General features: G+C 44.6%; 1 protein-coding gene across 3 annotated transcripts in view; it reads left to right on the top strand.

Moving 5' to 3' along the window:
- Nucleotides 1-3,109: 3,109 nt before the first annotated feature.
- ZNF649 (zinc finger protein 649) overlaps nt 3,110-11,204 on the top strand; it is a 31,489-nt gene continuing 23,394 nt past the window's right edge. Inside the window, exons 1-3 of one of the 3 annotated variants that reach the window (XM_021931400.2) lie at nt 3,114-3,224; nt 10,083-10,140; nt 10,883-10,992. In XM_021931400.2, coding sequence (XP_021787092.1) covers nt 10,972-10,992 — 21 coding nt within the window. In that variant the 5' untranslated portion in view covers nt 3,114-3,224; nt 10,083-10,140; nt 10,883-10,971. Of the gene's footprint in view, nt 3,225-10,082; nt 10,141-10,882; nt 10,993-11,204 lie in introns of all 3 variants that reach the window. The other 2 variants (XM_021931401.2, XM_017952658.2) reach the window with 2 other exon arrangements.

Below are 11,204 nucleotides of genomic sequence, written 5' to 3'. Positions count from 1 at the left end.
AGTGATCCACAGGGTGATTCAGCAATTGTGATTTTTCCCAGGATGTGATTGACGTGTTATTGAAGGAAATTGCCTATCTTTTAGGGGTGTATCAGTACCTTAGGCCTTCTGGGGGAAGTTCTGTTCTTGGGACAGCGTTGAAGGGCACGATGTCAACAGTTGAGACATCCTTGGGGATAAGTCAGTGATTATCCCCAAGGATAATGACCCCCGTTCTTCTCAGGGTCACTAATTGGAGTGTCCAACAGGTGAGGTCAGTGGCTGAAATGTCCCTGAGTTAGATTAGTATTGGGGCATCTTTGGAGGTGGTCAGTGAATGGGGTGGCCTTGTAGGGAGGTCATTGTTGGGGCTGAAGTTTTTCTTGCCTTTGAGGGTCTTCAGTGGTTACTGAGAGTTACGAGGGTCTGAGTGTTTGTGTCTCGATAGACCAGTGATAGTTTCCCTGTAGGAATCAACTAGGATGATCTGGGGTGGCCTTGTGCTGGTATTTTAAGTATGACATAGGCAGGCATGGGTACCCAAGAAATTCGTAGGGGGGTTGGAGCTTCGGAAGTCTTTGGGTTTTGCAAGGCGTTGGGATTTTTAAAGTCCCACTGACTTTTCATAAGTTGAAGGGTGCCATCCCCTTCACACCTGTGGGTGTTTCTTATCAGGCGGGACAAGAGACTGAGAAAAGAAATAAGAGATAGAGACAAAATATAGAGAAAGAACAGTGGGCCCAGGGGACCAGCGCTCAGCATACATAACACATGCGCCAGCTCTGGTCTCTGAATTCCCTCAGTATTTATTGATCACTATCTCTACCATCTCAGAGAGGGGGTTGAAGCAGGACAATAGGGTAATAGTCAGAAGAGGGTCAGCAGGAAAACATGTGAACAAAGGGCTCTGTGTCATAAATAAGTTTAAGGAAAGGTGCTGTGCCTTGATGTGCACGTACACAAACACCTTGGTGCATTGAAGAGCAGTATTGTCGCCAGCATGGCTCACCTCCAGCCATAAGGCAGTTTTCTCCTATCTCAGTAAATAGAACATACAATCGGGTTTTACACCGAGACATTCCATTCCCAGGGACAGGAGGAGACAGATGCCTTCCTCTTATCTCAACTGCAAAGAGGCCTTCCTCTTTCACTAATCCTCCTCAGCACAGACCCTTTATGGGTGTCAGGCTGGGCAACAGTCAGGTCTTTCCCTTCCCAGGAGGCCATATCTCAGACTGTCTCATGGGGAGAAACCTTGGACAATACCTGGCTTTCCTAGACAGAGGTCCCTCGGCCTTCTGCAGTGTATTATTGTTTCCCTGAGTACTTGAGATTAGAGAATGGTGATGACTTTTACCAAGCATACTGCCTTCAAGCACTTGTTTAACAAAGCACATCCTGCATAGCCCTAAATCCATTAAACCTTGAGTAAACACAGCACATGTCTCTGCAAACATAGGGTTGGGGCTAGGGTTACAGATGAACAGCATCTCAAGGCAGAATAATTTCTCTTAGTATAGAACAAAATGGAGTCTCTTATGTCTACTTCTTTCTACATAGACACAGTAACAGTCTGATCTCTCTTTTCCTCACACCTGAGCACCAGTTTAAGTAAAACTTTAAGCAACTGCACATAGTATTTTTCTTCAATAGACAAATTCTGCCCCATGTTACCCTGATTCAGAAAACTTCTCATTCCCAGTACTTCTTTAAAGCAATGCTCACAGTGCCTCTTTACGTACTGACCTCATACCTGCTGCCAGCCAACTCGTCCCGGGGTCCCCATTCATCTTGTCAATTTCAGTTCCTCTGCTCCAGCAGACCTTCTTCATTCATGTCCTTGTGTCCCTGTGTTCGGATGTGACCATGTCATCCGATTCTGTCGCTGTTCATTGAGCCACTATGCCGAGGACCCTGTTGGACTGAACAAAGGAGGGCGAATGAGGGAATAAAGACAAAAGGCAAAAGAGTGTATTTGGAAGAAGTGGTCGGAGGCACCTTGCTCTTAGTGAACAAGGGCCCTAAACTTTGAGCTGTCTTAGGATTTATTGGTAGCGAGAAGGGGGGTGGTTGTCAGTCCAGAGCAGGTCTGCAAGACTGCATTCCTCAAACAATAAGCTCTAGATGTCCTAGTACATAACCTCAAGAATCCCAGTGCCAGGGAGTGATGGCCCTCAGCAAACCTTCTGGGGCCGGGACAGAAGCAAGTTTGCCCGCATTCTGCATTCATGATAAGCAATGTGCTGTTTGATCATATAGCCTCAGTGGAAGGCTGACTTGGTCACAGTTCCCCAGCCTCTGGCTCTCTACAATTACTAATGTGTTTTATTACTATTATTTAATAATAAATAACATGTTTTATTATTTAGTAATAATATGCATTACTACTAATATGTTTTATTAAGATATTACTAATGTGTTTAAGTATAGGTTTTCTAGGGAAGCAGTCAGAACATCTACAGGTAAGTTTGACTCAGCAAAGCATACAGACTTCGGATTTGAGCAGACCTAGGTTTTTATCTGTATTCTGCATTTATACTGTGAGAACATGGGCGAGTTTTTTAACTTCTCTGAGATTCTTTTTTTATTTGTATAAAAACAAAATCATTAATAACTGCTCATATAGTAAAAATACATAGCACATAGTAGGTACCCAAGATGGATTAACAAACAATATTCCACTTCTTCTATCTGTTTCTCTGGATTTTTTTTGGCTTTTAAAATTTTCTCCTTTGATTTTTCTCCCCCTTTCTCTTTATAACTGTTTTTTTCCAAATGAAGACCTTTGGGTATAGTTTTTGGCAGGATTTCATAATTTAATGAAGATGACTTTGTTGGTGTTTGCTATATAAAATAATTGTGTTTCTTGTAAAACCAACCATCTGGTACTGTATGTTACTTTTTTTTCCTTTAAATTATTAGATTAACCTATCACCTGAAGAAAACACAGTTAACAGTTAAATAATTGTGTATATGTGTGTATCTAAGGCACACATATACACAACTCAAACAACTCAAAACATCTGTTATAATCATAGTTTACTAACACAGTGAATTCCTTTAATCCTCAGGTCCCGGCTTCCTGGGAAAAAATATTTCCTATAAGGGAAGGAAGTGAAGGTATTAAGATCAATACATCATCCTTGACCAGTGACCAGCTTCAGAGAAGAGCCAGAGTCAACAATAGAACAAATATTCCCATTGCTGGCTGTATCTAAGGGCACCAGAAAATGTCCAAGTCCCAAGTGAGTTATACATGTATATTTTGACTTCCTACTTGGTTTTCCAGTGGATTTGAAGAGGTTTCATAATGCTTGTAATTAAAAGGATATTATGAGTCTGGGCACAGTGGCCTCACACCTGTAATTTCAGCACGTTGGTAGGCGGAGGTGGGAGGATCACTTGATCTCAGGAGTTCGGGACCAGCCTGGGCAACATAGTGAGACCTCATATTTGAAAAAAAGGAAAAAAAAGGATATTATGTTTGTTCAATATTTATGAGGTGAAGGGGGCCAGCCCCTCCACACCTGTCAGTATTTCTCTTCAAGTGGGACAAGAGACAGAAAAGAAATAAGACACAGAGACAAAGTATAGAGAAAGAAAAATGGGCCCAGGGGACCAGCACTCAGCATAGAGAGGACCCGCACCAGCACTGGTCTCTGAGTTCTCTCAGTATTTATTGATCGCTATCTCTATCATCTCAGTGAGGGGGATGTGGCAGGAAACAGAGAAAGGTGTGTAGGGCAAGTTTTGGGAGATTCTGTGCAGAAGCTTTGAGTTTTCCTCACCCCATGGAGTTACACGGACAATGTTTGATTGTCCTAGCCATGATGTGTGACAACAGGCATGACATATTGCCAGTCCAGGAAGCCCACTTGAGCCTGGGTGTCCAGGGTTTTTATTTGGCTTTAGTTATTATGGGCAAGGCTGATCACATGAGTGGCTGACCTTATTCTTCAGCCCCTTCAGAGGCCACTATACTACAGTGTGGCCCAAGGCTCCCATCATACATTGTTAGCATACATGATCTTGTGTGACCCAAGGCTCCCAGCAAACAAAGACACTCATCAGACAGTATATTCCAATGGCTTAGAGTAGGAGTGTCCAGTCTTTTGGCTTCCCTGGGCCACACTGGAAGAAGAATTGTCTTGGGTCACACATAAAATATACTAACACTACCAACAGCTGATGAGCTTAAAGAAAAAAGAAAAAAGAAAAACTAAAATATCTCATAATGTTTTAAGAAAGTTTACAAATTTGTTTTGCATTCAAAGCCCTCCTGGAGGCCAGGCACAGTGGCTTATTCCTGTAATCCCAGCACTTTGGGAGGCCAAAGTGGGCAGACCACTTGAGGTGAGGAGTTTGAGACCAGCCTTGCCAATATGGTGAAACCCCATCTTTACTAAAAATACAAAAAATAGCCGGGCGAGGTGGCGGGCACCTGTAGTCCCAGCTACTCGGGAGGCTGAGGCCGGAGAATGGCGTGAACCCGGGAGGCGGAGCTTGCAGTGAGCTGAGATCCGGCCACTGCACTCCAGCCTGGGCGACAGAGAGAGACTCCGTCTCAAAAAAAAAAAAAATACAAAAAATTAGCTGGGCATAGTGATGCATGCCTGTTATCTCAACTACTTGGGAGGTTGAAGTAGGAGAATTGCTTGAACGTGGGAGAATCGCTTGAACTTGGGAGTTGGAGGTTGCAGTGAGCTGAGATTGTGCCCCTGCACTCCAGCCTGGGCGAGAGAGTGAAACTCTGTCTCAAACAACAACAACAACAACAACAAACGAAACAAAGCCCTCCTGGGCCACGTGCACCCCATGGTCCACAGGTTGGAAAAGTTTGATTTAGAAGTTACCTCCCAGGGACAGGCAAAGGCTGAGCCTTTCTTTGGAATGTTCAGTTTATGGGTAACCCAGACTCACTCTGTTAATCCTTTACTGCACAGCTTATCTTCACACCATGATGTCTTGAATCTCAGCTGGAAGACTCAGAAGGTTAGGGACTGGAATCATCTGAAGGCTTTTTCTTCTCTGTTTCTATGTGCCAGGCTGAGATTACTTGAAAACTAGGCTCAGCTGAGGCTGCTAGCCAGAGCACCTGTGTGTGACCTTCTATGTGGCGTGGATGGGCTTCTCACAGCATGGTGCTGGCTCTGAGACAGCCAAGATGAGGCTACAGGGCCTTTTCTGCCTTAGCCTCAGAAGTTATGTTGTGTCACCTCTGTTGCATTCTGCGGCTAGCTCACCTGGTAGAGCATGAGATTCTTAATCTCAGGGTCGTGGGTTTGTGCCCCACCTTGGGCGCCAGATGAAGGAAGCCTGCCCCTCCACACCTGTGGGTATTTCTCGCAAGGTGGAGATGAGAGACTGAGAAAAGAAATAAGACACAGAGACAAAATATAGAGGAAGAAAAGTGGGCCCAGGGAACTGGCATATGGAGGACCCACACTGGCACTGGTCGCTGAGTTCCTTCAGTATTTATTGATTACTATCTCTACTATTCTCAGTGAGGAGGATGTGACAGGCCTATAGGGTAATGCTGGGGAGAGGGTCAGCAGGAAAACATGTGAACAAAGGACTCTGTGTCATAAATAAGTTTAAGGAAAGGTGCTGTGCCTTGATGTGTACATAGGCGAGATTTATGTTTGACTTTACACAAACATCTCAGTGCAGTAAAGAGCAGTATTCCCAGAAGCATGTCTCACCTCCAGCCATAAGGCGGGTTTCTCCTATCTCAGTAAATAGAATGTATGATTGGGTTTTACACCGAGACATTCCATTCCCAGGGACGAGCAGGAGACAGATGCCTTCCTCTTATCTCAACTGCAAAGAGACCTTCCTCCCTCTTTCACTATTCCTCCTCAGCACAGACCCTTTATGGGTGTTGGGCTGGGAGATGGTCAGGTCTTTCACTTCCCATGAGGCCATATATCAAGCTGTCTCAGTGGGGAGAAACCTTGGACAATACTCAGGCTTTCTTGGGCAGAGATCCCTGCAGCTTCTGTAGTGCATTGCGTCCCTGGGTACTCGAGACTGGAGAATGGCAATGACTTTTACCAAGCATGCTACCTGCAAACACATTTTCACCAAGGCACAGCCTGCACAGCCCTAAATCCATTAAACCTTGAGTCAATACAACTCATGTCTCTGCGAGCACAGGGTTGAGACTAGGGTTACAGATTAACAGCATCTCAAGGCAGAAGAATTTTTCTTTGTACAGAACAAGATGGAGTTTCTTATGTCTTCCTTTTTCTACATAGACACAGTAACAGTCTGATCTCTCTTTCTTCCCCCACACTTTTCTGTCTTAGCCTCAGAAGTTATGTTGTGTCACCTCTGTTGCATTCTGTGGGTACAAGCAAATCACCAAGACAAGCCAGATTCGAGGGGGAAGGGAATAGGCTCCATCTCTTTGTGTGGGAGTGGCAAAGTTTTGCAGAAGGTTTTCTTTGGAATGTGAGATATTATTGTGGTCATCTTTGGGAAATGCAGTCTACCACATGGGCACAGAAAGAAATTGTTTCCTTCTCCTGAGGATAAAGCTCCTCTAGAAAAGTAAATATTTCATGTCACTTAAATAAGAAGAAATTTATTTGATGGGTCATCACATAGATCATATAGAAGTTAGTGCCCTCCACAGAGAAGCCAGTGGTGTAATACCAAAACCAAACTCAGTGATCAGAGTGCTTCAGGGCTCCAAAACATTGTAGCCAAAGTTCACAGCCTCCTGATGGTCTGTTTTTTTTTTCAGGGATAAAATGTAGAGATTTTTAAGATGGATGGATTCTATGACCATTGTATGGTCTTCCACAAAGAGTCCTCAATATTCTTTTTTTTTTCTCAGTGGTTTCCATTTTCAGACAGTTTTGACCCTAGGTGACATTTGGCAATGTCTGGAGACATTTTTGATTGTCACACCTGGGAAAGGAGGGTGTGCTAATCGCAGCTAGTGGATAGAGGCTAAGAATGCTGCTAAGCATCCTGTGATGACACTACCGGGCCTTAAAATAAAGAATTCTCCAACCCAAAATGCCAGTGCATATCGCAGTCTGTTCCTACATGATTGAATGACGGGGGACGAATGTAGAAGTGAAGACAAAGACAAAAAGATACATCTTAAAATAAGGGGTCAGAGGGCTCCTTGCTTCTAGTGAGCAAAGGCAGCCCTGAGCTTCTACAGCCCTTCATATTTATTAGGTGGAATCAATAGTGAGAGAGAGGTAATGGTTGGTCAGCTGCTTTGACTCATCACAGGTACACATAATTACTTTCTTTATACAACAGTCTTCAGATATTCCTATAGATGACCAATGTGGAGCACCTGATTCTGTCACTGTTCCAGGGTTGGGAGGGCACTATGTAACCTGCCACAATCCCTGGTGGACTGAACAAAGGGGGGCAAATGTGGAAATACAAGACAAGAGACAAAAGAATATATTTGGAAGAAGGGGTCAGAGAGCACCTTGCCTCTAGTGGCAAGGGCCCTAAGCTTTACACAGCCCTCCATATTTATTAGGCAAAAGAGATAGTGAGAAGGGGGGTGGAAGAAGGGGTCAGCTGGTTGGTCCAGAGTAGGCTTGCAAGACTGCATTCCATGAACAACAGGCTCTAGATGTTGCAGTAGATAACCTCAGCGCCAGGGAGTGATAGCCTCCAGCAAACTTTCTGTCGGCAGGCACAGTCATGAGTTTGCTCTTATCCTGCATGCGTGAAAAACAGTTTGCTGTTTGATCATATAGTTTCCAGTGGAATTCTGAGTTGATCATGTCCCATGGGCTTTCGGCTGCCTACAAACCACAAGGAACACTGTGCCTGGGGTATGACTGCCCGTGGCACTCCTTCTGGATGCAATGCAAATTGTCAGTTTTCCAACATCCTACTTTCATGAGAACAGTTTTCTGTTTGCTCATATAGCCTCCAGTGGTATACTGAATTGGTCACGACCCCATTTTCTTGGCCTCCAACAAATGCAGATTGAGCATCCCTTATCAGAAATACTTGAAACTGGAAGTGTTTCAGATTTTAGATTTTTTTTTTTTTTTCAGAATGCTTGCATTATACTTACTAGTTGAGCATCCCTAATCTGAAAATCCAAAATTTGAAATGTCCTGGTCTTTGAGTGTGACCTTTGTGCATCATGTCAGCCCTCAAAAGAATTTCAGAATTTGGAGCATTATAGGTTTCAGAATTTTGAATCAGGGATGCTCAACCTGTAGTGCTGAGGTAGAGAAACTCCTATTTACATTGATTAGTAAACAGTTCCAAGTTATGTTGACAGCGTCTTAGATTTTTCCTTCATAATCTCTTCATACCCGAGAATGCAGTGTCAGCTCTCTGTTCAAAGCCAATACTTACCTACTTCTTTTTTTTTTAAAAAAAGAATTATATTAAGCTCAAAATATTCACAATGTCAGCTGGGCAGTGGTGGCTCACCCTTGTAATCCCAGCACTTTAGGAGGCTGAGTTGGGAAGATCAGTTGAGCCCAGGACTTTGAAACCAGCTGGACAACATAGTGAGACCCCTACTCCTACAAAAAATAATGAAGTTAGCTGGGCATGGTGGCACACACCCAGAAGTTCCAGCTGCCTGTGAGGCTGAGGTGGGAGGGATAGCTTGAGCCAGGAGGTCGGGCAGCTGCAGCTGTGATCACGCCACTGCCTTCCAGCCTGGGCAACAGAGCAATACTCGTCTCTAAAACAAACTACCATCTCTATAATAATTTCTCCAACTGAATGAATTTCTTTTTTTTTTTTGAGACGGAGTCTGGCTCTGTCGGCTGGATGCAGTGGCCGGATCTCAGCTCACTGCAAGCTCCTCAGCTTACGCCATTCTCCTGCCTTAGCCTCCCGAAGGCTGGGACTACAGGGCTACTGGGCCACTGCCTGCTGGCTTTTTTGTGTATTTTTTAGTAGAGATTTGGGAGCCACCCTTGTTCGCCAGGATGGTCTCTTGACTTCCTGACCTCGTGATCCTCCCGCCTCGGCCTCCCAAAGTGCTGGGATTACAGGCTTGAGCCACCTACTCGCCAATTCTTTTTTTTTGAGACGGAGTCTCGCTTCTGTCTCCCAGGCTGGAGTGCAGTGGCCGGATCTCAGCTCACTGCAAGCTCCGCCTCCCCGGGTTCACGCCATTCTCCCTGCTCAGCTTCCCGAGTAGCTAACAGGGCGCCTCGGGCCACCTCACTGCTAGTTTTCTGTATTTTTTTGTAGAGACGGGAGTTCTCACCGCGGTCGGCCAGGGATGGTTCTGACTCCTGACCTCGCGTGATCCGCCTCGCCTCGCCTCCCAAGTGCTGGGATTACAGGCTTGAGCCATCAAGGGCCTGTTTCTTTTTGAGACGAAGTCTCAGCTCTGTCACCCAGGCTGAGGCGGGGGTTGGATTCTGCTCTCACTGGCTCAGCCCTGGAGCCATTCTCCTGGCTCAGCCTCCCTGGTACTTGCCAGGTGCCTGCCACCCCGCCTCGCTGCTTTTTTTGTACTTTTAGTAGTAGAGACGGGTTTCACCAGCAATCCAGGGATGGTCTGACCTCCTGACCTCTGGATCCACCCTGCCTCGGCCTCCCAAAGTGCTGGGATGGCAGGTTTGAGCCACCGCGCCCGGCTGAATGAATTTCAAAAAAGAAAATATTCACAGTATCAAACTTTCAAACAATGTAGAAGTTTATAGTGCAAAACCTGAAAGTTCCCCCTTAATCCTTTTTCACCATCTTTAAAATAATCTCAAAACATTTTTGTGTATTCTTATGGTTTCCTGTATCAGCATTGGCATATCTAAATGTGAATCTGAGTGAATTTTTGCTGAGTGTCTCTTGCTCACCCTCAGGCTGAATGATTCTCTAGAACAGGGGTTCCCAACCCCTGCTACTGGTCCATGGCCTGTGAGGAAGTGGGCCAGGCCAGTGAGCAAATTTTATCTGTATTTACAGCCAATCCCTATCATGTGCATAACCGTCTGAGCTCCCCTTCCTGTCAGATCAGAGACAGCATTAGATACTTCTAGGAGCTCAAACCCTGTTATGAACTGCACATGCGAGGGATCTAGGTTGCACACTCCTTATGAGAATCTAATGCCTGATGATCTGTCACTGTCTCCCATCACTCCCAGCTGGAACCATCTAGTTGCAGGAAAACAAGCTCAGGGCTCCCACTGATTCTACATTATGGTGAGTTGTATAATTATTTCATTATATATTACAATGCAATAATAATAGAAATAAAGTACACAGTTAATGTAATGCAGTTGAATCATTCCAAAACCATCCCCTTGTTCCGATATGTGGAAAAATTGTCTTCCACAAAACCAATCCGTGGTGCCAAAAAAGTTGGGGACTGCAGATTAAATACTTTATTAAAGGATGTAAGGAGGTTCTGTTTCTCTTTTGTGAATGAATGATTAAATATGTGAATCAGTGAATGAATGGAAGTACCAAAATAGGATATCTTAACTAAAACATTTTTTCCTATATATTATAAAGCAAAACTAGTTACATGGAAGGCAGCCAAATAACTTACTCTGGGAAAATGTATTATAAGAAATTATCAGGCCGGGCGCGGTGGCTCAAGCCTGTAATCCCAGCACTTTGGGAGGCCGAGATGGGCGGATCACGAGGTCAGGAGATCGAGACCATCCTGGCAACACAGAAACCCCGCCTCTCACTAAGAAATACAAAAAAATAGCCGGGCGATGGCGGCTCTCTGGTAGTCCCAGCCACGGGAGGCTGGAGGGGCCGAGAATGGCATAACCCGGAGGCTGGAGCTTGCAGTGAGCTGAGATCCGCCACTGCACCCAGCTCATAGAGCGCAGACCCGCCTCAAAAAAAAAAAAAAAAAAGAAATTATCATTTATATTAATAGCATTACACAATGGTAATTCTTTAGAATTTGAGTAGGAATGTTCTATTACAGAGCTCACTGTCATTCACGGATGTAGCTGTGGGTTTCACAGAAGACATCTGTTCAGAAGAATCTGTACCAAGATGTGATGTTGGAAAATTATGGCAACCTGGTATCACTGGGTAAGCATAGTTTTTCTGGGTAGTGTAGGCAATCAATTGCCCTTCCTTTCTGAGTAATTAAAAAGGGTCGGGCCTCACAAATACTTTACTTTTTTTAGACTTCAGTTTAATACATCATAGATTTTTAGTACTTTTCTGGCCTCTAACAGAGTGTTTTTCTCTCATTTCCAAAGGACGTTAAAGGCCTTTACTTGGCCCAGATACAAATTATT

Source organism: Papio anubis, chromosome 20 (assembly GCF_008728515.1).
Source record: "Papio anubis isolate 15944 chromosome 20, Panubis1.0, whole genome shotgun sequence".
Lineage (NCBI taxonomy): Eukaryota > Metazoa > Chordata > Mammalia > Primates > Cercopithecidae > Papio > Papio anubis.
The sequence above is the reverse complement of the archived record's forward strand: the minus strand, read 5'-3'. Positions and strand labels throughout refer to the sequence as shown.